The sequence below is a fragment of the Mixophyes fleayi genome, chromosome 2, assembly GCF_038048845.1.
Source record: "Mixophyes fleayi isolate aMixFle1 chromosome 2, aMixFle1.hap1, whole genome shotgun sequence".
Lineage (NCBI taxonomy): Eukaryota > Metazoa > Chordata > Amphibia > Anura > Limnodynastidae > Mixophyes > Mixophyes fleayi.
Window position 1 is genome coordinate 373,734,761 of NC_134403.1, and position 27,101 is coordinate 373,761,861.

The following is a 27,101-nucleotide window of genomic DNA, read 5'->3' on the forward strand; positions in this document are numbered from 1 at the left end:
TTTTTCTACATCATACAATATTTACATATGAATCAGTATATTTAAATTAATTTAGAAGTTAATAATAATGCACAATGTACAAGTGATTATTTAGCTATATTCAGGATATGAAGTTACATTGTATGTATAAAACACATGTATATATAGATTCTTATATTGCACTTCATCATTATCATCATCATCATCTTCTATTTATTTATATAGAGCCACTAATCCCGCAGCGCTGTACAGAGAACTGTTCACATCAGTTACACTTCAGTTGTTACTTAATGGCTGTCGTAAATACAATAAATGCCAATTTTTATATTGTATAGTGCTCATTTTCCGCATCCAGTGCTCGGTGCTACAGTAAATATGTTTAAAGAGCAATGGCCTCCTGCACGCGGAGGACACAGCTCTTCTGCCTTCAGACATTTCCCCTATTCTCACAAAACCCTCTCTCTCCGTCCCATTTCTCTGATCCCCTTTGCTTACAATATTCTCGAATGACTTGTCTTCAACAGTCTGACCCACTTCCTCTTCCTCCTCTCTCTCGTTGATCATCTTCAGTCAGGCTTCTGACCAATGACCTACTTCTGGCCACTTCTCCTTGACCTCGCTGTAGCTTTCAACACTGTTGGTCACTCTCTTCTCCTTGACACCTTTCATTCCATTGGCCGTCACGTCCTCTCCTGGTTCTCCTACTACCTCTCATGCTGCTCCTTCAGTGTCTGTAGTTCGGGCTCCCACTCCCCTCCTCTTCCTCTCTCTAAAGGATCCGTTCTCTCTTGGTGAACTCAATTGCTTCTTTGGCCTCCTCTACCACCTCTGCTTGCCTGACTTCTCACCCTCTTACCTATGCCGTGTGTCCAGCTGCCTCTCCAAAAACTCCACCTGAATGTCCCAACGCTTCCTCAAGCTTAACGTGTCTAAATCTGAGTTCATTATCTTGCCCCTGCTTATGCCCCTACCCTGACACACATCATCTTCACAGTCAACAAACTTCACTCTCCCCCGTTCCCCACACTGCCTCAATGCCATCCTTGCCCTCAGATTCACCACTCACATCCAGCCCCTCTCCTAATCTTATAGCAGCCGCCTCCTCCTCCTCACTCAGCAAGTAACTAAAACCCTGGTCCATTTGCTCATTATTTGCAGTCTTGACCACTGCAAACGGCTCCTAGCTGGCGCTACAATCCATGAATACAATGAATGCTACGAGTAGATTAATCTTCCTGTCCCATTGCTCCTTAACCACATTCATGCTCTGTAAATCCCTTCACTGGTTACAACTTGCTTCCAGTTCAAGCTGCTCACCCTCACTTACAAAAGTTTTGACTAATACTTCCCCTCCACACATCTCCGGCCTTGTCACGAGATCCAGAGTGGCATGACCACTTCGCTCCGTCTCAGATCCTCATCTCTATTCCACTCTTACCACCTACTGCTGCCACTTCAGTTGCAAAGACTTCTCCAGCGCTGCACTTCACCTATGGACCGCATTGCCTCGCCCTACAAGACTCTCCACTAACCTACAATCCTCCAGACACTCCCTCTAAGTTCATCTCTCCCCAATGTCCCCTCTCTCTATTTACTCCATCCACTTGTGTCATATTTGTATCTATTGTCTCTCACTACCCTTCCCTCGAACACATAAGCTCTCACAGGCAAGGTCCTATCTACCCTATGTCTCCTGACCGCCCCACCTTGTAATGTCTGAGTCTTATGCTGTTTCATCAATCTCACACCTGGAATTCATATCGTGCGAGCAGTGACTGTTAGCTCATGACTATCCATACATGTGTTATTATGCTTATTTGTATCCATGTATGTGTTAGTCTGTATATTATATTAACGTGTGCCATCTGTAATATTATTGTCCGATGCTGGGGCACCTTACAAATAAATGGCAATGATGATTTTTGAACAGAATTCTTGAGACTACAGACAGCGAACCAGGTACATTACTGAAGCACCCAGTACAGAGGGTCCCTGGACAGTGGTGGATAATAGGGACTCATAGGTGCCAACAGCACCAGGTTTTCAATGTAAGAGTCCCTATTTTTCAGTACTGACCAATTGTACTGTCTGTTTTGCTGCACACTAGATGTAATGCTTACCATCCATTCTTACGGCTTTATAAGTGTTTAAAAAGGCCTTTAATATGTAAAGGATACACTAGTACTACATTTAATAAACATGACAATGTGGAGTGCAGTCCATCCAGACCAGATACACTGGATTAGTAGTAACATTTCCCGGTACATTATTGGTGTTAGAGAGTACAGAAACGGTTGAAGCTATAACCGCAGATGCAGACCCCATATAGACTCTATTCATTACATGGAACCTTCATAGACTGGAGATTTGCTTAATTTCAACCACACGTTTAACTCACAGAACAGAATAATGTTGTTATCAGTAGATCATAAAACAACATTTTACATAAACCTTTGTGACCCCAGAACCGTTCTCTCCCGCAGGAAGTCGCAGTAACATTTAGACGACATTTGGTGCATATTATATAGTTTATTAATAAATAATTAAATCATTCACATTAAGGACACATTGAGACTGACAGCAATGTGACATGTAACATTCCTCGTTCTCGTCACCCCTCCGTTTCCTCTGGTCTGAGAGTGAAGTTTAGATCGCTCACAGTCTGGTTAATTTGCCGAGTTATCTGCTGTATAAGAACCTGGAAATAACAGACAAGAATACAGTACAAAGGCTTACTCAAGCTGCTGCACTACAAGTTCCAGCTGTGCCTGAGGCTGGCAGAACAGTGCTGAGACTTGTAGTTCCCCAGCAGCTGGAGAGATTATACAGGATACTTTGTGTGAGGAGGAAGTGGAATATATAACTGAAGGCAGTCTATCCTTTTGTGGTGCACTTGCTGTGGAGAATGTTTAGTCAGCGACAAGTTACCTACAGCAACAGCTCAGGATATCAGTGGTTTATCAAACCAAATTCTAAAAAGGGGATGAACGATCTTGGTGTTTATTTTGAATTAACTATAGTATAAAATCTCACTTATATTAGCCATTAAACATACTGAACCTTGTTGAATATTATTCCTAACTAGACCTTGGAATAGCGCACAGTCCCTGCCCCCACACTCACATTAACCTGGTCCTGGCACAGGGAGATGCCAGACTGTATACTCCTCCAGTACCCACTGCTGCCATCCGCAGGATAACCAGCATCATGTCTGCGAGGGGGGTCTTCTGTTCTACGTAGTTTATTCTGTGTGGAAAATAAACCATTAAACTCAAAAGGCATGCAAGTAAAACATTTAAATGTTGATGGGGTGGGGGGGACATTAAGACAGAAGGAGCCAATTTCACACTAATGACCGTGTAATCACGTACAGGCTGAGGCACGTGACACGATGACCTCTCTGTCCGCAGAGTGTCCTCGCTCCACCACCAGTCGTCCCAGAGACTGTCCAGGACCTGGAGGTCCCGCTCTTCTAATTTCTCTAGATGATCTCTCACCAGAGATGACATCTGCTGATCCACGAGAGTCTTCAGGGTGACACTTCCTCGTTTAATGGCTTTCAGCTCTAGATCTGCATTGGAGAAAAATTACCACCATTGGGCTAATATCACACAAGCATGTGATGTGCAGAAAACTATTCAGTTCTGGAATTTTTTTTGTTTACTGAGCTGTGAACAGACTTGTTGTTACATCTCAGTCTTGCTGTTACATCTCAGTTCTTCTGTCCTTACTGTGCTATGGTAGATCACATAGTGTATGGTTTAATTGGAGTTTGGTGCACACTTGTTTAGGCCATTTTGCTCATGGTCCATTTAATAAATGCATGGGTTTTCTCAAGAGTAAGACCGAATGAAAGCCATCACAAGAAACACTGGTTCTTGTTCCCCAAATTCTCCTGGATCTCTCTGTTGCATTTGACACTGCTGACCACTCTCTCCTCATACAAACGCTACAATCCCCAAGTCTTCAAGACATTGTCCCATCCTACCTATCTAATCGCTCTTTCAGGAGGTTAGAAGCTTCCTGCTTGACATTTCTATTTCTGTTGACATGGCTATAAATCCCACCCCGCAAGCTCGCTGTCTAGGTGTTATCCTTGACTCGCAACTATCCTTTGTTCCCCACATCAACTCTATATCTAAATCATGTTACATACATCTAAAAAAACATTTCCAGAATACACACATATCTCTACAAGACACTGCAAAAAAACTTTAATTCATGCACTTATCTCCTGCATTGACTATTGTAATTCCCTCCTTACTGGTCTTCCCAAAGTCAGACTCTCACCCCTACAATATATTTTGCACACTGCAGCTAGATTGATTTTCCTTGCAAACCGTTCTTCCTCTGTTGAATCACTGTCAGTCTCTACATTGGTTGCCTTTTTTCAATGAATCCAATATAAAATTCTTCTACTAACATACAAGGCCATCAACAAAACTGCACCGACATACACCTCTTCACTGGTCTCAAAATATATCCCAACTTGTCACTTCCTTTCTGCACAAGATCTGCGTCTCTCACCCACTCATCACTTCCTCCCATGCTCGGTTACAGGACTTTGTTCAAGCTGCACCCACTGTGTGGAATTCCCTCCTTTGCACAGTAAGACTTTCCTCTAGTCTTCAAACCTTCATGCGTTCTCTGAAAACCCACCTCTTCAGACAAGCTTATGATATTCCTCAACCACCCTCTTAATCTCCCCTATTACCACCCTCTACACAGCTAACACAAGCAAACAACCCTCTGACCAAGATAGTTGTGTGACCGAGCACACAGCCCACTAAATACTTTGTAACCTTTGCATTCTACTGGACAAATATACAATATGATATAGCACTTACCCATGTGTATCAAACCATTGTCCCATAGATTGTAAGCTTGCGAGCAGGGCCTTCTTACCTCTCTGTATGTATGTATTACCCAGTATTGTTTTATTACTGTTTGTTCCCAATTGTAAAGCGCTACAGAATCTGCTGGCACTATATAAATAAATGATGATGAAAACATGGCTGTCCCTGTCAATCATTTGAGGATACTTTCATACACCTTACTGCTGCCAGGCAACACGCCCTACAACAGATGTCAGCACCTAAAATCTCAAAATTACTCTCCCGATACTCCTGCTCCTCAACATTCAGCAGCTACGAGACTCTAAAGACCTGCACTCCCCCCACATTCCAGTCTCTCCAGATGGTATCACCCCACCTGTAAATACCTCTACTCAGGAAACGATCGGTGGACACCTACTGGCTTTCTCCAGATTTCTGGTGACATCTTCTGCTCGACGCTCCAGTCCGGACAAACGGGACTCTATATCCGCAAAATAAATCTGGTGCTGCTCTAAGTCCGTCTTCAGAGAGTTTTTTAGCTCCCGGATTGAGGCCAAAGGTCCCTGTTTGAGATAAAGTGTTAGATTGAGAAGACCCCAAATATTGGTGACCTGTCATTTTAGCCTAATCAGGAAATATATTATATGGTCATTATCTATCCTGACATCTGAATGTACATTAGATAACATTTCCAGCAAATTCTTGTGTGTAAGCAAACAAGGGGTTAATGTAGGTTGATGTTTGCTTCAGGACGCTTTACTTAAGTCAGCTGGCTTTCTTGTTTAATCAGAGATGCCTGGTGTCACAGGATTGCTTTTTGCCCAGTCCACACATCCTAAAAGCTTGGCTGAAATTGCTTTTGCTGGAAGGACCATATTTGGGTCACTCCACATTATACTCCTTATGGGAACCATAATGAATCAAAGCAATGCTTCCCATAAGACATGTTTGAGAAGTTGTAACTCCTGGAATAAACCAGATAATGGGTGTCAACATACAGGGCCCCATAAAATCCAAGACAGCATAACCATGTTTTATATGTATGTGCAAAAAAATAAAAAATAAAAATGTTAACATGATTAGTAGAATGACCCTTCACCTATGTTCCAGAAGAGGTAAAATATATTTACAGAACTGTATAGAGCTAATTATTAGAACAGTTATTAGACAAAAGGGCAATAAAAACTGTTGCAGAACAGATTAGCATACCAGAACACCTATTGCCATCATGTCACAGAGGAGGAATGTTTAAAAGTAGTCTGTCAATTTTAGAAATGGATAGCATTTGGTGCTCAGTCTTCTACTGATGAACTATCAATACCTTCTGGCCTTCCCAACGCAGCAGATTACATACAAGTGTATGAATGTAATTCTTCTGTTTCTGTGTTTTATTTTAGATAAACTGTTTTGCACTGAAGTTTTATGTATGTTAATTTGTTAGCAAAAATTTTATTTAACAAACATTGTGATTTTGTCATGAAATCACATATAATAATGTTCTGTCTTTGTGTTCTTAAAGATTTCAAATCCGATATGCCACATTTATGCCTGGGATTGTTTGGTTTACAGAAACTCTAAATAGATTAACTTGCAATTGCATTTTGCAATAAGTCAGTGACTAACCAAAGTCCAAGCTCTTCAATTAAATCTTAAGGGTGGGAGAACTTTGGGTTTAATAACTAGAGTTTTTGGTTTCTCTTTAGTCAGACCAGGCGGTTTTGTGCCAATTAATCCTCACGCACAGGTCACACATGCCCAGGAGGGTCTTGTCATGACAGAACTCAAATCTACTATTTTTCAGACAACAGGGATGACACAGCAACAGCTCCGATGCAGTCAGGCACTCACCCGTTTCAGACTTTGGTCAGATTGCAGGTCATTTTTGGTAAAGTCTTTGTTCTCTCTTTGGTTCATGTTATACAGGCATTCTGATAGAGAGGAGAAAATAGCCAAGAGACGTGGGATCTACTGCAGTAGCAGCTATCTATGCACACTATCATTTATTTGTCACTTTTATAACACATAACCTCATAGTATTTCGAAATATATATATATATATATATATATATATATATGCAAAGATATTTTCAATAACTGGGCTGTTTACAGGAAGGAATCTAGAAGTAGCTGGTCAAAGGATGGTCAGAATATTACAGCTTTGCGACCTTGCTGTGCACAATTAATTCATAACACTGAAGGAGCCTTGTACAATCTCCTATAGCGGCCTGCCCCCGCATAAACCAAGAATGACTCCGGGTGCCCCCCTACCAGCCTGACTCACCACCTGGGAAGTCTCTCTGATGCTCCTGTGACCTTCTACACATCATACAGTGACTCTGGCACTTCTGGCTCTTCCCTACAGAACTCTGATAAGAAGCCAGAGACACGAGATCAGAGGTAGCTCGCTGTTAGTGACATCGTGCAGCTTTATGGCAGCGAACAGAGACGTACACAGAAAGACAGTCAACTCCAGCAAATGTAACAAGCATAAGAAAATAAAATTTTCACTCCAGATAAAAAATAGCAAGGAAATCAGGAAATTGTGATGCTACCGCATTAGCGCATGTAAACTTTAGGGACAGGTCAGGGATTTTACTGTACAGACAACATACCCCATCCAACGACTCAGCTGTCTGGCGCTCTTGACAGGACAAACACGTCATGGGGGGTCCAGGCATCCAACCAGCATGGCTAACCTGCAGGCATATAGAGGAGGGAACTTATGAATAATACAGCCACATGGTGTCTGGTCGGAGTCCATCAATAGACACAGAAATGTCCGATACCCAAGGTCTGGATTTAGGACTAGGCCATGCAGGTCCGGACACTTTGCTCCTCAGTAATACGTTTATCATTCGCATTTAATACATTATAACCATAGAGAAATGAAATAAGCAGCCGCACTCTCACCGGTCTGAAATGACGCAGGGCTGTTGGGTTGACCAGATGCCTAACTGGTTTCACATTGCAAACAGCAATAGAGGGGGTCAAGGCAAATATTCCGGATAATCTGTCCATTTCTGCATAGTGCTGTCCCTACAGGACTTTACCAGTGCTTGATTGTACAATAGTAGTCAGAGCCTTGAGTGACAGCTAGTAAGAGGGTGGGGTCAGAAGCGGCAGGGGTATAACTGCAGAAAGCTCTGCCGAAGACGCAGAAATTGCGATCTCTAGTAATGACCTGACCTGGGTCTCCTTAGGCCTCAACCCCCTATCTAGGCCAGTAATGTAAATTAGAGCCGCTGAGGTATCAATGGTTCAATACTGAATGATGCATTTTATTCTACAATTACAACATTAACACAGGTCAAGTGGTTAGGAATCAGGGGCACGGGGGCTGAAAGGATTTAAGTGCATCATACAACATACAGTCTGGGGGCAATGATCGGTTTTACTGAACTTTCCATTGATGCAGTTATTTGTTATTCACTTATAAGGCTCAGAATACAAATAGGTAGTGAGAATTACTCTCCATAAGAATAAGATTAATTGTACTGTAGAAGGGCAAAAAACAAACAGGGACAAGTCATTAAATTATCCTTGAAAGTTGAGGATTATTTTGTCATTAGACATGTCAGATTTAAGCAGCGATGATAACGACCCAATGTTAGTTGGAGCGGTGTCTCCTCCACGACACCAATAAGAGGACTCCTTTCTGTCAACTACCCAGCTGCTGCCTAGTCCCTCATCCTACAGTATTTGGATTATTGTAGACAAACAGATCATCTTCTGATGTGAATAAATAAGTTTTATCTTTCTAGATATGGTGGCCATGTACAGCTCACAATATCCTTTAATGGCAACCTATCAATTGAGCTTCACAGTATAGTTTAATGTCTATGTTATCCAAGCTGTAACCAGACGATCCCTTCCACCAAGATGCCCATTGTCTCTTCCGCTCTCGGACTAACACAGAGACATGGGTCAACCACACTCTGAGCTCTGCTTATGGTGGGGCATGTGCCAGCTTTGTGATCACTCCTGTCCCTCATGCTCTGCTCACTCACATCCCCCTCCAACCACCAAAGGGTGGCACACCCACGTCTATGCCACAAGAGGGCATTACAGTTCCTTTATACAGCCAGAATTAGAGAAGTAATGGCCGCCTCCATATTAGAAAACACTTTCCACAATGTCAGTTTCTGGATTCTGGAGTCAGGAACTCACCGCTAATAGGTCTTGGAGCCAGGGAATTTCTGTGACAAGTCTGTGCCAGCAGCGTATAGATTCCAATTGGAAGAAAAATTCATTAAACAACTCAAAGGGAGATCTGGAAAGTAAATGTGGGAGAAAAACAAAACAAAAAGTTACACATATCAGAAGAGATTGTGGATGCTGATGATTACAATGAATGTTGGGGACGATGACCTTAACTGGCCCTCGCTGAACAATATTTATAGGAGTACGTCTACACAGAGATTACCCACCAATCAGGATATAGACCACGAATTCTGCAGATAAGCTGTAAATATTTTGGTGCTTAGGTGGCTTTAACAAGACAACTCTTTTATGATCATCATTAACATTTATATAGCGCCAGCAAATGCCATAGCGCTTTACATTTGGGGACAAACACAGTAATAAACAATAGTGAATAAAGCAGACAAAGGTGTTGTGTATTAATATATGACGTGAGCGCAACCTAAGGGCAGCCTGTTAGACAATCCCCTTTCCTTAATAAGCTCAGAAAGGGTTAATGGTGTCAGCGACAGCCCCAGTCACATTACAGAGGTGGGAACGTCCATCCGACCTCCAGTAAAGACAAGAGGGACGGACGAGAGATAGATAGAGAGATCTGTCTACCAAACACACAGACCGACATAAACCACAGACAGCCGGTCTCAGTGAGCAGATCTTACACCAGGTTACAGACCAGAGAGAGCGAGAGGGACAGAGAGAGCGAGAGGGACAGAGAGAGCGAGAGGGACAGAGAGAGCGAGAGGGACAGAGAGAGCGAGAGGGACAGAGAGAGCGAGAGGGACAGAGAGAGCGAGAGGGACAGAGAGAGCGAGAGGGACAGAGAGAGCGAGAGGGACAGAGAGAGCGAGAGGGACAGAGAGAGCGAGAGGGACAGAGAGAGCGAGAGGGACAGAGAGAGCGAGAGGGACAGAGAGAGCGAGAGGGACAGAGAGAGCGAGAGGGACAGAGAGAGCGAGAGGGACAGAGAGAGCGAGAGGGACAGAGAGAGCGAGAGGGACAGAGAGAGCGAGAGGGACAGAGAGAGCGAGAGGGACAGAGAGAGCGAGAGGGACAGAGAGAGCGAGAGGGACAGAGAGAGCGAGAGATCTGTCTACCAAACACACAGACCGACATAAACCACAGACAGCCGGTCTCAGTGAGCAGATCTTACACCAGGTTACAGACCAGAGAGAGCGAATTCAGAAGTGGTCAGACAAGTTACAAGGGATTTGGCTGGCAGAAAACTCAATACTGAACAGAATTGTGTTCAAACCCCAGCAGATATCAGTGGCTAGCTGGGCTGGGGGCAGGGGGCATGTGCACCCCTGGGTGGTCCCATAGTGAGCTACCTTGGGCTGGGTCACTTTCTTTTTGTTTTTCCTTTAAACCTGTCCTAATAGGCTGCTAAGTCGAGTCTGGTCTCCCAGGCTAAAATTTACCAGCCCTCCCCTGGCAGATGTGAATATAATATATCACAGTTCGGGCAGCTCGAGAGCAGGAATTCGTTTTACTATGACTTGGAAACCTTCAGCAGATTGTACTGCACAGTCTAATGAGGTCTTCATACCGTCCACCAAGGAACTGGAAGAGTGGCCAGAGGAACGCAGCCGGAGAATCCTGCTTGGAAGGCTCCCGACACCGGCAGGTCCTGGGAATGTTTCGAGAACAGCCAAGAAACTACGGGAGAGAGGACACATAGCGCATTAATAAGTTACCCCTCCTTGGCTCTTACTCTTCATCACAACTACACTCAAATACTGTGTTAATAATGAAAATGTGGGACAGCCATACACTGCCCCCCCCCCCCCCCTTATCTACCAATACAAAACATGACTTTTTTTAATGCACATGTGTTACTTACATATAGTTACAGTATTGTATACAAGATGTAGGTGTAGAACACAGTAACAGACACACGGCAGTGCCCAGCCACATGAGCTTACGGTCTAAAGCAGCTAAGGATACGTGAAACACAAAAGGTTTTATTTGTGAGCAGAGATAAAGGTCTGAGAAAGAACAGATTGGTGAAATTGTGTTATCAGTGTTACCTGGTGCAGAAGCTTCACACAATCCTGTAGAGACTCTTTATACGGAGAGTGGTCCAGGCTCTGTGACTTCTTCCTGCAGATCTTCATTAGATCACAGAGATTGTGTCTGGAGAGTAATTTAGAAGTTGAAATAATAATCCAGGAGCTCTGCTCCCTCCTATAGATCAGTGTTTCCCAACCTCAGAGGCCCCTAACAGTGCAGGTTTTCCAGGTCACAAGTGATATAATTATACCACCTGTGGATCTTTCACAATGTGTCAGTCAGTAATGACTACATCTGTGCTCCAACAAGGAGATATGGAAAACATGCACTGTTAGGGATACTTGAGGACAGGGTTTGGGAAGCACTGCTATAGATAAATGATCTTCTCGTATAGGTTATGTTACAGTGATGTGAATAACCTAAGTAAATGCTTAATCAAACGAGACCACCACAATTAAGTGCTGCATTGAGAATCTGTTGATAGCACAACCCTGCACAATGAATTTTGCAGAACACTATTTTACACTTCCAGAACAGAGTGCAATTAGTTTGACAAATAATCAGAAAGACAGGTAAAGTTACCTGGACCAAATGCATAAGTGCTTTTTTGTATTATTATTTTTTAAAGACAAAAAAAAATAAATAATGTTGTACCTATGAACAATCTTTGATTTAGCTCCTTTTGGAGACCAGGGATGGTTCTGGTGAAATTTCTGTTCCATCTTTGGTACTAGTGGGTGAGATACAATATAGATTAGGAGAAGATTAGTTTACCCCCAGTTACAAGTCTCCTATATTCCCAATAGACAGGTGAAACCCTCTCAGCATCACACTGAGGACAGGAAAGACCTCAGACTCCTCCACCAGCCTCTAGTGGTAACATCACCCCAGGGTAATGACAGAGCATTACATAGCCTCACAGTTATCTACTACCCATCCTGAGCTATTTCAAAGTGTGATACAATATAACATAACCCCTGCACAGAATACTCTGCTCCCAAACATCCAATTGCAGTGACCTGGGGTGAATCATTTGGTTAAATATTCCTCATCAACGAATTCCGCCCAAATATCCACAAGAAGTCAAAAAGTAAAAGAGTCAGCTGATACTAGAATATCAAAGTGGGGAAAGAGGAGCAGAACATTATCACACTGAGAAATGGTGCAAGGTTTACAGCTAACCCCAGAATTTTGGATTTAGTTTGGTAAGAAGCAGAAGATTAAACCATGAGAGGAGATAGAACACCACAAATCAGAGCAATATAAAGATTTATATCCTGTATCAGAGTTTGCATAGACCCACCCTGTGCCTCTGACCTGTGTCTGGGGAGTAACTACCTGCAGGCAGGATCCCTCCAGACTATTTGTAATGTAGGGATCAGCTGAGCCAATCCCAGGTTAACTCTTTGCAGGACAGTAAGTGACAGATCAGAGGTTACAGGGAATGTTATTTATTTATAATAATTTTATAGTAATGTAACAATGTGTCCAGTGCTAGAAATGTTTAATTATCTACAGAGGTATGGGGGAACTACAGGTTTCAGCATGGCAACAATCAGGGATGACTGAGCATGGAGTTGTCACATGACTGCCCGGAACAAACATGGTGCCGCTGGGCTCAGACGCAGTGACGTCGCACGACGCAGGAGACTGACGCGCCGGGTTTGAACCGGCCAGGGCGGCGGTTTGCTGGAGGAGTTCGGGCTCAGCTGGCCCGTTCCGGGTGAGGGGGCAGAGAATGGGGCGAGGTAGGTCCCGGCTGGGGGAGGGGCTAAACGTCTTGTGGGAGTGTCCATTGTAGATAGGCATGTGGCGACCCTTGTGGAGCAGAGGGGGGAGGGGTGGAGGTTTGTGCCTTGTGCCTTGTGTTTTGTGTTGAGCGGGGAGGGGAGGGGCATAGGGGGAGCCTTGGGGAGGAGCATAAGGTGACCCTTGGGGAGGGGCATAGGGGGAGCCTTGGGGAGGAGCATAAGGTGACCCTTGGGGAGGGGCATAGGGGGAGCCTTGGGGAGGGGCATAAGGTGACCCTTGGGGAGGGGCATAGGGGGAGCCTTGGGGAGGGGCATAAGGTGACCCTTGGGGAGGGGCATAGGGGGAGCCTTGGGGAGGAGCATAAGGTGACCCTTGGGGAGGGGCATAAGGGGAGCCTTGGGGAGGGGCATAGGGGGAACCTTGGGGAGGAGCATAGGGCGACCCTTGGGGAGGGGCATAAGGGGAGCCTTGGGGAGGGGCATAGGGGGAGCCTTGGGGAGGGGCATAAGGGGACCCTTGGGGAGGAGCATAGGGTGACCCTTGGGGAGGGGCATAAGGTGACCCTTGGGGAGGGGCATAGAGGGAGCCTTGGGGAGGGGCATAGGGGGACCCTTGGGGAGGGGCATAGGGTGACCCTTGGGGAGGGGCATAAGGTGACCCTTTGGGAGGGGCATAGGGTGACCCTTGGGGAGGGGCATAAGGTGACCCTTGGGGAGGGGCATAGAGGGAGCCTTGGGGAGGGGCATAGAGGGAGCCTTGGGGAGGGGCATAGGGGGACCCTTGGGGAGGGGCATAGGGGGACCCTTGGGGAGTACAAGGGTAAAATCTCCCTAGAGAGAGGGTGGGGTATGTTTACGCAGTGAATATCTGTTGGACTCTCTGCTGCTAGATAACGTTATTATCGTTATTATCATTATTATTTGTGAATAATCTCCAATTATGATACATAACACAAATGATTCCATTCTAATCCCTCAGGTACTTTCTGAAAGCTGCGTTATGCACCAGGCTGTAGGAATAATTTACTAGCATTACAGTTTAGTGCAACATTTGCATATAATCATAGCAACCAATTAGAAACTTCCTTTCATTATCTAAATTGCACTAGACAGATTAAAGTTAACTGCTGATTGGTTGCTGTGTATCATTACATATTTCTGTACCTAAATACAGAGCTAGTAAATGCCCTCCTGTGTCTGTTGTGGATTGTTAGAGATCTCTTGTACATATTAAAGTCTTCTTGTTTCCATCGCAGGACTGGTTCTGCCGGGGGCTGGTAATTCTGACTCCGCTTCACCCAGTTTGTGGCTTCCCGGCGTCCGATCAGCAAATGAGAACGTAACTAACAACACTGTCCTCTGTCGTGGTGTAACCAAGGTCCAGACTCTACACAATAACCTGAGGAAGTGAACACAACTTGTTGTTGTTGCTCAGTAGGTTTGTGTTTATGGCGGACTGGCCGGGTCATTGTATGAATAACCTGAGCTGGTAACTGAGAACTGCATGATGCAGTCATTGCACAGGCCGCCGGTAGCTGGTGGTTCTCCGGCTACTAGTGTCAGCCTGGCAAATATTTTGTTTGGCGGTATGACAGTAAAGGAAGATAACCGCAAAGCCAAGATGCCTTGTACAACTAAAGCCGTTCTTGGGCCTCACAACAGTCGCAAACGCAACCGGCCCCAATCTCTAACCAGCCCGGGGTCAGAAGACTCCACAAGTCCCTCAACTTCAAAGAGGGCATCACTACATAGCAAGTATAGTAAATCCCGACCTCAGGATCATGGGCTCCAGGCCCAGAGAGCTGGATGGAGCAAGGACAAGTCTGCAGACACCAGCACCATCGCAAGCTACAATAAAAACTACATCCTATTCAGCCCGGCACAGCAGGCCTCCATACTAGAGAAACAGAAGAGACAGGACCACAATGCCAGTGCCAACCTGTCTGTATCCGTTCTAGCACCCCCTGCTGGTCTGGACCGCACACTACTGGAGACCAGCCTTTCTGCCACTGGTAAATATGATGCCACCGGTGTTCACTTGGCTTTAACACTTTACTGTTGGCTGAATCAATGATTATCAGCTCCAATATTTGTCAGATCTCTAATATCCACACAATTCTAATCCCCGAAGACTTTCCCACCTTCACCTCCTGCCCCTTCCTCCCTAACAGTCCACAATTTTACACCTATTTCAAAGGCAAAATTAGCACTGTTCAATGGGATACGCCAAATTCCACCCACACTACCCACTATCACCTACACAACCCAATCCACCTTCCATTCATTCTCTCCAGTAACTGAACACGAAGTCTCTGCTCTAATCTCATCATCTCAGCCTACAACCTGTCCCCTAGACCCTATTCTCTCTCAACTACTCCGCTCCCTCTCCTCCACTGCATGCCCACCTCTAACTCACCTCTTCAACCTGTCTCTCTCCACTGGCACATTTCAATCTTCCTTTAAGCATGTGCTCATCTCACCTATTCTAAAGAAACCATCTCTCGATCCAGCCTCTCTCTTCAACTTCCATCCTACTTCTCTCCTCCTCTTTGCCTTCAAACTACTTGAGCGATTAGTGTAAAAACGCCTGTCTCACTTCTCTCCTCTCATTCCGTTCTCCGCTCTCTGCAATCAGACTTCTGTCCCCAACATTCCACTGAAACTGATCTCACAAAATTGGCCAATGATCTACTTACTGCAAAGTCTAAGGGGTATATTTACTAAACTGTGGGTTTGGAAAAGTGGAGATATTGTCTATAGCAGCCAATCAGATTCTAGTTATCATGTATTTAGTATATTCTGCAAAATGACATCTAGAAGCTAATTGGTTGCTATAGGCAACACCTCCACTTTTTCAAACCTGCAGTTTAGTAAATATACCCCGAAGAGTCATTTCTCCATACTTATTCTTCTGGACCTCTCTGTTGTTTTCTGCCATGTTGATCACCCTGTTCTCCTACACCCCTCACTCCTCTGGCCTACAACGTTCCTTCCTGGTTCCCGTCCTAACTATCCAGTACTTTAGATATTGCACCATTTTGGTACAACAGCCAGTTTGAATTTAAAAGGAATTGTCCATTGAGCAGACTAGATGGGCCAAGTGGTTCCAATCTGCATCACATTCTATGTAAAATACCACAGGGGACATTAATGAAAGGGACGGATAGAAGTAAGATTTCCGGCTGGCTTATTTGGATTTGTCCTGAACAAATATTTAGCACAGTCGATGAGCCAGTATGTGATAAATCCGCTCTCATTGACTACAGTTATTACATCCAGGTCGTAGATGGCACCGGAGCTCCCTACATTTCATTATTATGGGAGCCTTATATGTCGCACATAAGTGATTTGTCCATGTCCGCAGCAAATCCAATAGTAAATATAACGGGGAGTATAGAGACGTTTCAGCTGATACACACTCGTCACATGCAATATGGATCCCGGCGCTACACACGCAATAAGCATGACCATCTGCTACATGTTATTCTCTGTCTTTGGAGATCTGCCACCTGAGACCCCTTAACAATATTACTAATAATAATAATGGCCGTATTTAATGTACTTTGTATAAGTACACTCTATTTTTAGGCTTTTCTTTTTTGTCTGTTTTTCTTTAAAAATTCAATAAACAGATGATATAAAAAATAAACATACAAAACAAGTAATAATGCCATAATAATGGCTTTATGTAATTTCTCATCTTGCCACATTATTTCCTGTACTGCTCCAATACATATTGTATTTTTAGTAAAATTGGGATTCTGATTCTGTGGGTGCTTTTGACTAAAGGTTATGGCTTAGTTAAAGCCCATTATCTAGTATAATGTCCCCACTGGGGCACTGTACTATCATAATCAGAGTTATATTTCTTAAACCATTTACAGGCAGAATCATGTACAAGAAACACTAATCTCCAACATTGAAATTTTGGTATGAAACATAAAGGTAAAATACATTGGAAACATTGATGAAAACTGGTGTAAAAAAAACAGGGGGTGTTGTCTAAGTAAGAATCTGATACCCTCCTATATCCCTGGCACTAGCTTTTATTTGTTCAGCGGTAACCTGAAATCTCACTGCAGCTCTGATATAATATAAAGTATTACCTCCTCGCTCCATTATACACAGCAAAAACACAAAGGCCTCTCTATCACAGTGTACTAATGGGATCTAATACAGGCCAGAATGCTGGGACGTAGCTGCGGTCACATCGCTGGCCCGGTCTCTCTGTAGGAATTCATCAATCCACATAAGTCAGTTCTCCAAGGCAAGATGAGCAAGTTGTCAGTCACTGTGTGTCTGCTCTGTTAGAGGAACTCCCTCCTAACGTTGCTACTGCTGCAGGGAATTGAGAGAGCATGGTGGACATGTTTATATATGTATAAACACTCCAGTTATATGACTTATTCAGCAATACAGACTTAGAGATATATCGTCATCTTTGTTTATCTGTAGGCGCTGAAGTGCTGGACAGTCAGAATGGGAAACCGTACAAACTACAAATCACACATAAAAACAGAGCAAGTACTGGACATATCAGGGGGAGAAGAGGATAGAGAGGTCCCTGATCGTTACATCTTACTGTGCAAACAGACCTGCATTTAATGACGACCATTAAATGCCGGTCTTACTGAACACTAATAAGAAAATAAGCTAATAATTAACTGTCACTTTTTAATTAATTAGAAGAAACATTTAATCTATTCTGTTTATAGAATCAGTCACCCAGGGAGATGTTACTCTGACAGATACTTTGTAGCCAGGGCTGATTGACTGCTTGTAGCTGACAGTAATTGGGAGGCAGGTGTTTCCTCAATCTGTATCTTTGTCTGACATGTTATTATCACATATCTGTTGTTTCCTCTAAGGACAAAGCCTCCGTATGGCAGCTCCGGAGGGTCTGGCAGACAAGCTGCTGCTGGCCAGCTGGGGTCTGCCCGCGGCCGTCCTGGAGAAGTATGGCAGCCTGGGCGTGGTGCAGATGTTTGAGTGGCAGGCGGAGTGTCTGATGCTGGGGCAAGTCCTGGCCGGGAGCAACCTGGTCTATTCTGGTGAGTCCCATTCCAGGTGCCATCTGTTTTACTACCAGTGCCAGGTACCTAGCTGGCACTTAGTGTTTATTATCCTGTGACAGGTCATTCTGAATGTTTATTCTGTATATAACAGGAGAGGCAGGTGGTCCAGGTGAGAACGGAAGCTCTCATATTGGTAGAGGCTGACACCATCTCTGTATATAGTGACAGTAAACACAGTAGTAAAATAAGACGGGGTACAATTAGATAAAGCGGTAAGAGGGCGCTACTAGCGGGGCTACAATGTATGTTACCTGCTGGAAAAGAATTTGTGGTGGTTTGTACCGTTAGGACTAGAGGTATGATGATATATTGTATTTATCTGTGAGCTGATCTACAGCACATTTCTGGTTTCTGTTGTCTATAAAGACATAATATCAGGTATATATAAGTGGTATCCCGCAGTTATACTGAGCACCTGATGTCGATCTTCTCTCCCCAGCTCCTACAAGTGCAGGGAAGACGCTGGTGGCTGAGCTGCTTATTTTGAAGAGAGTTCTGGAAACACGGAAGAAAGCGCTATTTATCCTCCCCTTCGTCTCTGTCGCCAAAGAGAAAACATATTACTTGCAGGTAACCTGTGTCTCTTCTGTCCACGTTCTCCTATCAGTCCAACATATTACAGACTGTTTCTGCTCATCCAGTACATCAATGCAGTATACAATCCAATGTTACATACAGTATCTAATACTACTCAGCGGAACGAAGTATGAAAGGAGGAAAGTTCTAGGACGCTAAAATGTAACATTAATAGTTATTTAAGACTTCTTCGTACATGTACATGTTTGTATAATAAGACACCATTAGGGATGTTACAGATATATACCTCTAGCTAAGTATGTATAACAATATAATGTCTGGTTTTAGAAACAATTGTTGTTATAAATAATGTATCAGTATACATAAGATACAACGTTGCAGGTTGTTCACCCTCCATAATGACATCCGGTTACTTTCTGATACTCTTCAGTCAGTAGCTTCTAGAAGATGCATATATTATAAAGCTCTGCCATTGCTTTACACTGTATATAATAGATGGAATTAGCTCTTAATTAAGATCCAGGGTTATAATTTGTGGACATTACAGATACATAAACTATGCAACCATAGAACTAAATTATGTCATATATTATGACTATATAACTAGTGAATTGTGCACAGGTTTAGCCCCTGACTGCAGTAACTAATGTTATATAGTACTGTCCATCATTCTAATACGCTACAAGTAACTAATATACTGTCCATGATCCATCCACACGATTGTCCTGCTGGATATATTATTAGACAGATATTCTGTAAAACTGAGCGCCCTGAAAAGGGCATTCACATAAAACTACAGATTTATAATGCTGTCAGCTTGTTTAGCCAGGGGTTAGGGGTTCAGGGGTGATTGGGAGAACATTAACCTGTCATGTGCTGGTATCTTGGTACAGTGCACCAGCACTGATTGATCCAGCGTGAGTCATGTTCCTGTTTCCGTGATCTCCAGGATTAGTAGCAGAATTGTATAAGATAATGAAGTTAATGATCCCTGTAACATACCCGGAACTTCCTGTGTTGCAGAACCTGTTCCAGGAGGTGGGGGTGAGGGTGGCGGGGTACGCCGGCGGCTCATCTCCAGCTGGTGGTTTCTCCTCTATAGATGTCGCTGTCTGCACCATTGAGAAAGCGAATGGTTTGGTGAACCGGCTGATAGAAGAGGACAGGATAGATTTGTTAGGTACGTTGTAATATCAATTATTGCAGATGGAATAGGGTGATGTTACACCCGTTTCTAGTACCGCTCAGGAATAGTCCTTACCGGCTTCCTCTCTGTCCATCAGACCTTTACTCTCCACCCTCTGCATGGTACAGGTGTAAGCTCTTCAGTCCAGTACTCTGAACATACAGAGAGAACAGAGTTCCTGGCTGTCTATAGGAGGTTTTTCATCTTTTATACGTGTGGCTTTTGTGTATAATAATAGATGTTGGAGGGTGTATGCTCTTATACATAGTACATGTCTGTGCCCTGGGAGGATAAGTGAGGTGTCTTCTGTCTGGGAGTAAAAGGGTGCAGATGTCTCCTGCCTGGGGGTAATAGTTACGGTGAGGTGTCTTCTACACAGGGGTGAGGGCGTGAAGTGTCTCCTGCCCGTGGGTATTAGTTACGGTGTGATGTCTCCTGCCCCAGGATTTTGAGGTGTGATGTCTCCTACACAGGGCTATTAGTTACGGTGTGATGTCTCCTGCCCAGGGGTGACGGGGTGCAGGTATCTCCTGGGGGTAATGGTTACGGTGTGATGTCTCCTGCCCGGGGGTAATGGTTGGGGTGTGATGTCTCCTGCCCGGGGGTAATGGTTACGGTGTGATGTCTCCTAACTGGGGGTAATGGTTACGGTGTGATGTCTCCTGCTCAGGAGTAATAGTTACGGTGTGATGTCTCCTGCCCGGGGGTAATGGTTACGGTGTGATGTCTCCTGCCCGGGGGTAATGGTTACGGTGTGATGTCTCCTGCCCGGGGGTAATTTTTACGGTGTGATGTCTCTTGCCCGGGGTAATGGTTACGGTGTGATGTCTCTTGCCCGGGGGTAATGGTTACTGTGTGATGTCTCCTAACCGGGGGTAATGGTTACGGTGTGATGTCTCCTGCTCAGGAGTAATAGTTACGGTGTGATGTCTCCTGCCCGGGGGTAATGGTTACGGTGTGATGTCTCCTGCCCGGGGGTAATGGTTACGGTGTGATGTCTCCTGCTCAGGAGTAATAGTTACGGTGTGATGTCTCTTGCCCGGGGGTAATGGTTACAGTGTGATGTCTCCTGCCCGGGGGTAATGGTTACAGTGTGATGTCTCCTGCCCGGGGGTAATAGTTACGGTGTGATGTCTCCTGCCCGGGGGTAATGGTTACGGTGTGATGTCTCTTGCCTGGGGGTAATGGTTACGGTGTGATGTCTCCTGCTCAGGAGTAATAGTTACGGTGTGATGTCTCTTGCCCGGGGGTAATGGTTACTGTGTGATGTCTCCTAACCGGGGGTAATGGTTACGGTGTGATGTCTCCTGCTCAGGAGTAATAGTTACGGTGTGATGTCTCCTGCTCAGGAGTAATAGTTACGGTGTGATGTCTCTTGCCCGGGGGTAATGGTTAAAGTGTGATGTCTCCTGCACAGGGATGATGGTGGTTGATGAGCTGCACATGTTGGGAGATTCACATCGTGGTTATTTGCTGGAACTTCTCCTCGCTAAGGTCCGATACGTTACTCAGAAAAGGGCTGACAAGTAAGCATATATGTGTATATAATGTATGCGTATGTATGTGTCATGTATGTATATGTAGACCGATCAGCCACAACATTAATTCCACCTGCCTAATACTGTGTAGTTCCTCTCCTGCCACCATTACAGCTCTGACCCATCGAGGCGTGGACTCCACGAGTCCCCTGTAGGTGTCCTGTGGTATCTGGCACCAAGACGTTAGCAGCAGACATTAGCCCTGTAAGTAGTGAGGTGGGGCCTCCATAGCTCGGACTTGTTTTTTCAACTCATCCCACATGCTCAATCGGGTTGAAATCTGGTAAATTTAAGGAACCTGATAAAGAGTTCAAGGTGTTGACTTGACTCCAAACCATTCCTGAACAACATTCAGTTTTGCAGTGTGGCAGGGTGCATTATTCTGCTGAAAGAGGCCTCTGCCATCAGGGAATACTGTTCCCATGAAGGGGTACCCAGAGCATCACACTGCCTCCACCAGCTTTCCTTCTTCCTATAGTGCATCCTCTCGCTGGTTCATCAGTTGTCCTTTCTTGGATCACTTTTGGTAGGTACTAACCACTGCAGACCGGGAACACCCCACAAGACCGGCCGTTTTGGGGCAGCACGGTGGCGTAGTGGTTAGCACTTCTGCCTTATAGCACTGGGGTCATGAGTTCAATTCTCGACCATGGCCTTATCTGTGAGGAGTTTGTATGTTCTCCCCGTGTTTGCGTGGGTTTCCTCCGGGTGCTCCGGTTTCCTCCCACACTCCAAAAACATACTGGTAGGTTAATTGGCTGCTATCAAAATTGACCCTAGTCTCTCTCTCTGTCTGTCTGTCTGTCTGTGTGTGTTAGGGAATTTAGACTGTAAGCTCCAATGGGGCAGGGACTGATGTGAATGAGTTCTCTGTACAGCGCTGCGGAATTAGTGGCGCTATATAAATAAATGGTGATGATGATGATGATGATGATGCTCTGACCCAGTCGTTTAGCCATCACAATTTGGTCCTTGTCAAAGTCACACAGATCCTTACATTGCCCATTTTTCCTGCTTCCATCATATCAACTTATGAAGAACTGGCTGTTCACTTGCTGCCTAATATATCCTACCCCTGACAGGTGTCATTGTAACCTGATAATCAATGTTATTCACTGCACTTGTCAGTGGTTTTAATGTTGTGGTTGATTATTTTTGGGGGACTTCTCGGTTCCTATCTGTCTTATTCTGTAGATCCCAGCTGCTGGGACTATACATTTGTTTTATAAAGTTTCTCCTCCAATGTTTGGTGTGTTGTAGAGATAAAGATGTCGATAGAGGAAGCTCCTGGAATGAAGTACAGATTGTGGGTATGAGTGCCACCCTGCCGAATCTCAGCCTGCTGGCTTCATGGCTCAATGCAGAGCTCTACCACACTGATTACCGCCCGGTGCCTCTTAAAGAACACATTAAAATTGGCAAAACTGTGTTTGGTAGCACAATGTCTCCTGTACGAGAGTTTGAGCCTTTAATTCTGGTGAAGGTAAGACACAGTCTCAGTGGCCGAATGGTACTGAGCAAAGGACAGAAGGGAATGTAATACAGAAAAATGAGGGTGCAAGAGGAGGAGCAGCCTGCAGAAGGGAGGAATGTGATGGGGGGTTATAGGAAACTCAATTTCCCAGAGCATATAATATGATACAGGGAAGGAAGGGCAGTCTGCTGGAAGAGGGGATGTGATGCAGGAGAAGGAAGGGTAGTCTGCTGGAAGAGGGGATGTGATGCAGGAGAAGGAAGGGCAGTCTGCCGGAGGATGGGTTGTGATGCAGTGGAAGGAAGGGCAGTCTGCCGGAGGAGGGGATGTGATGCAGGGGAAGGAAGGGCAGTCTGCCGGAGGATGGGTTGTGATGCAGGGGAAGGAAGGGCAGTCTGCCGGAGGATGGGATGTGATGCAGTGGAAGGAAGGGCAGTCTGCCGGAGGAGGGGATGTGATGCAGGAGAAGGAAGGGCAGTCTGTCGGAGGAGGGGATGTGATGCAGGAGAAGGAAGGGCAGTCTGCCGGAGAAGGGGATGTGATGCAGGAGAAGGAAGGGCAGTCTGTCAGAGGAGGGGATGTGATGCAGGAGAAGGAAGGGCAGTCTGCCGGAGGATGGGATGTGATGCAGTGGAAGGAAGGGCAGTCTGCCAGAGGAGGGGATGTGATGCAGGAGAAGGAAGGGCAGTCTGTCGGAGGAGGGGATGTGATGCAGGAGAAGGAAGGGCAGTCTGCCGGAGGAGGGGATGTGATGCAGGAGAAGGAAGTGCAGTCTGTCAGAGGAGGGGATGTGATGCAGGAGAAGGAAGGGCAGTCTGATGGAGGAGGGGATGTGATGCAGGGGAAGGAAGGGCAGTCTGCCAAAAGATGGGATGTGATGCGGGGGAAGGAAGGGCAGTCTGCCAGAGAAGGGGACGTGATGCAGGGGAAGGAAGGGCAGTCTGCCGGAGGATGGGATGTGATGCAGTGGAAGGAAGGGCAGTCTGCCGGAGGATGGGATGTGATGCAGGGGAAGGAAGGGCAGTCTGCCAGAGAAGGGGATGTGATGCAGGGGAAGGAAGGGCAGTCTGCCGGAGAAGGGGATGTGATGCAGGAGAAGGAAGGGCAGTCTGTCAGAGGAGGGGATGTGATGCAGGGGAAGGAAGGACAGTCTGCCGGAGGATGGGATGTGATGCAAGGGAAGGAAGGGCAGTCTGCCGGAGGATGGGATGTGATGCAGGAGAAGGAAGGGCAGTCTGTCAGAGGAGGGGATGTGATGCAGGAGAAGGAAGGGCAGTCTGCCGGAGAAGGGGATGTGATGCAGGAGAAGGAAGGGCAGTCTGTCAGAGGAGGGGATGTGATGCAGGGGAAGGAAGGACAGTCTGCCGGAGGATGGGATGTGATGCAGGGGAAGGAAGGGCAGTCTGCTGGAGAATGGGATGTGATGCAGTGGAAGGAAGGGCAGTCTGCCGAAGGAGGGGATGTGATGCAGGGGAAGGAAGGGCAGTCTGCCGAAGGAGGGGATGTGATGCAGGGGAAGGAAGGGCAGTCTGCCAGAGAAGGGGATGTGATGCAGGGGAAGTAAGGGCAGTCTGCCGGAGGATGGGATGTGATGCAGGGGAAGGAAGGGCAGTCTGCCAGAGAAGGAGATGTGATGCAGGGGAAGGAAGGGCAGTCTGTCGGAGGTGGGGATGTGATGCAGGGGAAGGAAGGACAGTCTGCCAGAGGAGGGGATGTGATGCATGGGAAGGAAGGGCAGTCTGCCGGAGGAGGGGATGTGATGCAGGGGAAGGAAGGGCAGTCTGTCGGAGGTGGAGATGTGATGCAGGGGAAGGAAGGACAGTCTGCCGGAGGAGGGGATGTGATGCATGGGAAGGAAGGACAGTCTGTCGAGGTGGGGATGTCATGCAGGGGAAGGAAGGGCAGTCTGCTGGAGGAGGGGATGTGAATCAGGGCAAGGAAGGGCAGTCTGCCGGAGGAGGGGATGTGATGCAGGGGAAGGAAGGGCAGTCTGCCGGAGGAGGGGATGTGATGCAGGGGAAGGAAGGGCAGTCTGCCGGAGGAGGGGATGTGATGCAGGAGAAGGAAGGGCAGTCTGATGGAGGAGGGGATGTGATGCTGGAGAAGGAAGGGCAGTCTGCTGGAGGAAGGGATGTGATGCAGGGAAGTTGTATTTGTATGCAACAGTCCTCTCACAATACAACAGCTTTGGACAGCGGGTGTACTAGATGTATTTTGGGCATCCAAATAAGCCAGCCGTAAATCTTACTTGTATCCACCCCTTTCATTAATGTCCCCTGTTGTATTTTACATAGAATGTGACTGCAGATTGGAACCACTTGGCCCATCTAGTTTGCCCAATGGACAATTCCCTTTAAATTCAAAATTGCTGATATACTAAAATGGTGCAATATTTAAAGTACTCGTTAGGTGGGACGGGAACCAGGAAGGAACGGTGTCACACAGGCGAGTGGAGTGAAGCGTGTAGGAGAAGAGGGTGATCAATATGGAAGAAAGCAAAGTAGAGGTCCAGGAGAATAAGTATGGAGAAATGACTCTTGGGGGTATATTTACTAAACTGCGGGTTTGAAAGAGTGGAGATGTTGCCTATAGCAACCAATCAGATTCTAGCTGTCATTTTGTAGAATGTACTAAATAAATAACTAGAATTTGATTGGTTGCTATAGGCAACATCTCCACTTTTTCAAAGCCGCAGCTTGATAAATTTACCCCCAAATGTCCAAGAAACCCAGAGATCCGGAAAATGATTAAGTTTCAGCCATCTGGGGGCCACAGACATCACTCTGGGGGTTAAGCTCTATCCGTAGGAGGCACTTTAATAACAAACCTCTTTCCCCCTCTGCTGCCGATGGGGCCAGTTTTACAAATGTCCACAGACACAGGAGTCTGTCCTCTGGTTATCTCTGGAGGATTGTGTTTCCACTGTATCTCTGCATAATGCTGGGTGTGTCCCGCTCACAGCGGGAGGTGCGGGTGGCAATGAAGGGGTGCCCCAATGTGACTCGGCCATGCCCCCAGCATGATAGAACCAAGCCCATAGCTGAAATGTTGGGTGGTTGGTGTCTGTATAGTCGGTGACAACATGTTACGTGTGAGATTGTTACGGTGACCTAGGACTCATCCTTGCATTCCTTCTTATGATCGCCAAGTGAGAATTGTTGCTTCCACAGGCTGAGCCTCAACAAGGAAGGTGCTTGAAGCCATGGTCTCCATTCTCTTCTAAAGGTCTTTCCTTCTCTCCCTATGTGAGGGCTTTGGGATGTCCCCAGAGTTATGTCTTTGTCCTCCAGATGGGTAAATTGGAAAATGTGGATTTATTAATTTACTATTAAATCACTTTCTTCAAAGTGAAAAGGGAAGACGGACATACACAACCTGAATGTCCAGTTTGGGACTTATATCCTGTTTATCTGCTCGGGTTTTCTGTTCTTTGATTGGCTTCAGACAAAATAGATTTAACACTTTAATAAGTCTCTTTGTCAGCTTACACATTCCTGGGTTACTAGGCCAGGGCTTTGACAAATCCCGGGAGTCGGTCTACCTTTTGTTGTTTGTAATAATGTGAATGGGTGCACATATTTCCAGGATGGCTCCTAGCTTTAAGTGACTGGTTCCTGAGTTCTGTATTATTTTCTCCAACTATGAACCTTAATCCTGTGCTCTTTGTAGGGGGACGAGGATCACATCATCAGTCTGTGTTATGAGACCGTACGTGACGGGCATTCCATCTTAATCTTCTGCCCTTCCAAAAACTGGTGTGAGAAGTTAAGTGATACCATCGCCCGAGAGTTCTACAATGTGTATCAGAAGGCTTTGCAGGAGACGGCCGGTGAGTTGACGGATATGTGCATGTTGGAGTCCTAGATATTATCTTTGTAGAAGGACCAGATTATTGGCGTCACACGTTGGTTGCTGCAGGAAGCGTGTTCCACGAGTGCCTATAGAATAAGGGAGCGCTGCTAGATCGACGTCCACTTGCTGGACACAACCAATCTTGTAGATTTATATATTGCTGGGAATCGGCATGATGAATACCTAATGCTTCAAACATCAAAATCCGTATCACGCACTTTATTTTCCAAGAATAATGTTTTGTTTATGAGATGACCTTGTCCACAAGTGTTTTCTGTAACATATAGTGTGCCTGAAATGTCTTATCCGATACAGCATGGCGCCTGGGAGGTTCAGCTTAGGTCACTGCCTGGCCTCTTGTGGAGTGTTTCTCTTTAGTTTGGTTTCTCCGGGTATCACACACTACTGCCACATCCACGTGGATGCCAACATATGGGTCTTCCTTGTGTTTTATTCTATCTGGTATCATCTGCCAAAGTTTCAATTCTCCACTTGTTCCTCCTTCACTTCCATGATAACCACTAGATGGCAGCAGCATAGCGCAGCATGTTAGCGCTGCTGTCACATCTACAGAGGTTGCAGAATGTCAGCGTTTGTTAGCGTATTCTTTTCTGGGTTCATGTTGTCATAAGAGACTGCCCATTGCTTCATTATCAGGTCTGTA

General features: G+C 45.6%; 2 protein-coding genes across 6 annotated transcripts in view; one reads left to right on the top strand and one right to left on the bottom strand.

Moving 5' to 3' along the window:
• Positions 1-2,488: 2,488 nt before the first annotated feature.
• LOC142139657 (uncharacterized) lies at positions 2,489-12,907 on the bottom strand. Of its 2 annotated transcripts, none has more exons than XM_075197458.1 (12): positions 12,363-12,907; positions 11,679-11,754; positions 11,042-11,147; positions 10,561-10,670; positions 8,982-9,084; positions 7,427-7,510; positions 7,096-7,180; positions 6,663-6,742; positions 5,233-5,377; positions 3,351-3,550; positions 3,103-3,225; positions 2,489-2,677 (listed from the first exon to the last, which is right to left on the bottom strand). In XM_075197458.1, the coding sequence occupies exons 2-12, from the start codon at positions 11,744-11,746 to the stop codon at positions 2,591-2,593; spliced, it is 1,191 nt and encodes a 396-aa protein (XP_075053559.1). In that variant the 5' UTR covers positions 11,747-11,754; positions 12,363-12,907; the 3' UTR covers positions 2,489-2,590. The 2 variants fall into 2 exon arrangements, with proteins under 2 accessions (XP_075053559.1, XP_075053560.1); XM_075197459.1 differs by having other exon boundaries at positions 12,328-12,907.
• Positions 12,672-27,101, top strand: part of POLQ (DNA polymerase theta) — a 53,719-nt gene continuing 39,289 nt past the window's right edge. For 3 of the 4 annotated variants that reach the window (XM_075197454.1, XM_075197455.1, XM_075197456.1), the window contains exons 1-8: positions 12,672-12,772; positions 14,032-14,787; positions 17,644-17,826; positions 18,290-18,420; positions 19,411-19,567; positions 20,991-21,099; positions 22,372-22,594; positions 26,255-26,414. In XM_075197454.1, the coding sequence (XP_075053555.1) occupies positions 14,280-14,787; positions 17,644-17,826; positions 18,290-18,420; positions 19,411-19,567; positions 20,991-21,099; positions 22,372-22,594; positions 26,255-26,414 (1,471 nt within the window). In that variant the 5' untranslated portion in view covers positions 12,672-12,772; positions 14,032-14,279. The remainder of the gene's footprint in view (positions 12,773-14,031; positions 14,788-17,643; positions 17,827-18,289; positions 18,421-19,410; positions 19,568-20,990; positions 21,100-22,371; positions 22,595-26,254; positions 26,415-27,101) is intronic. The other variant, XM_075197453.1, reaches the window with a different exon arrangement.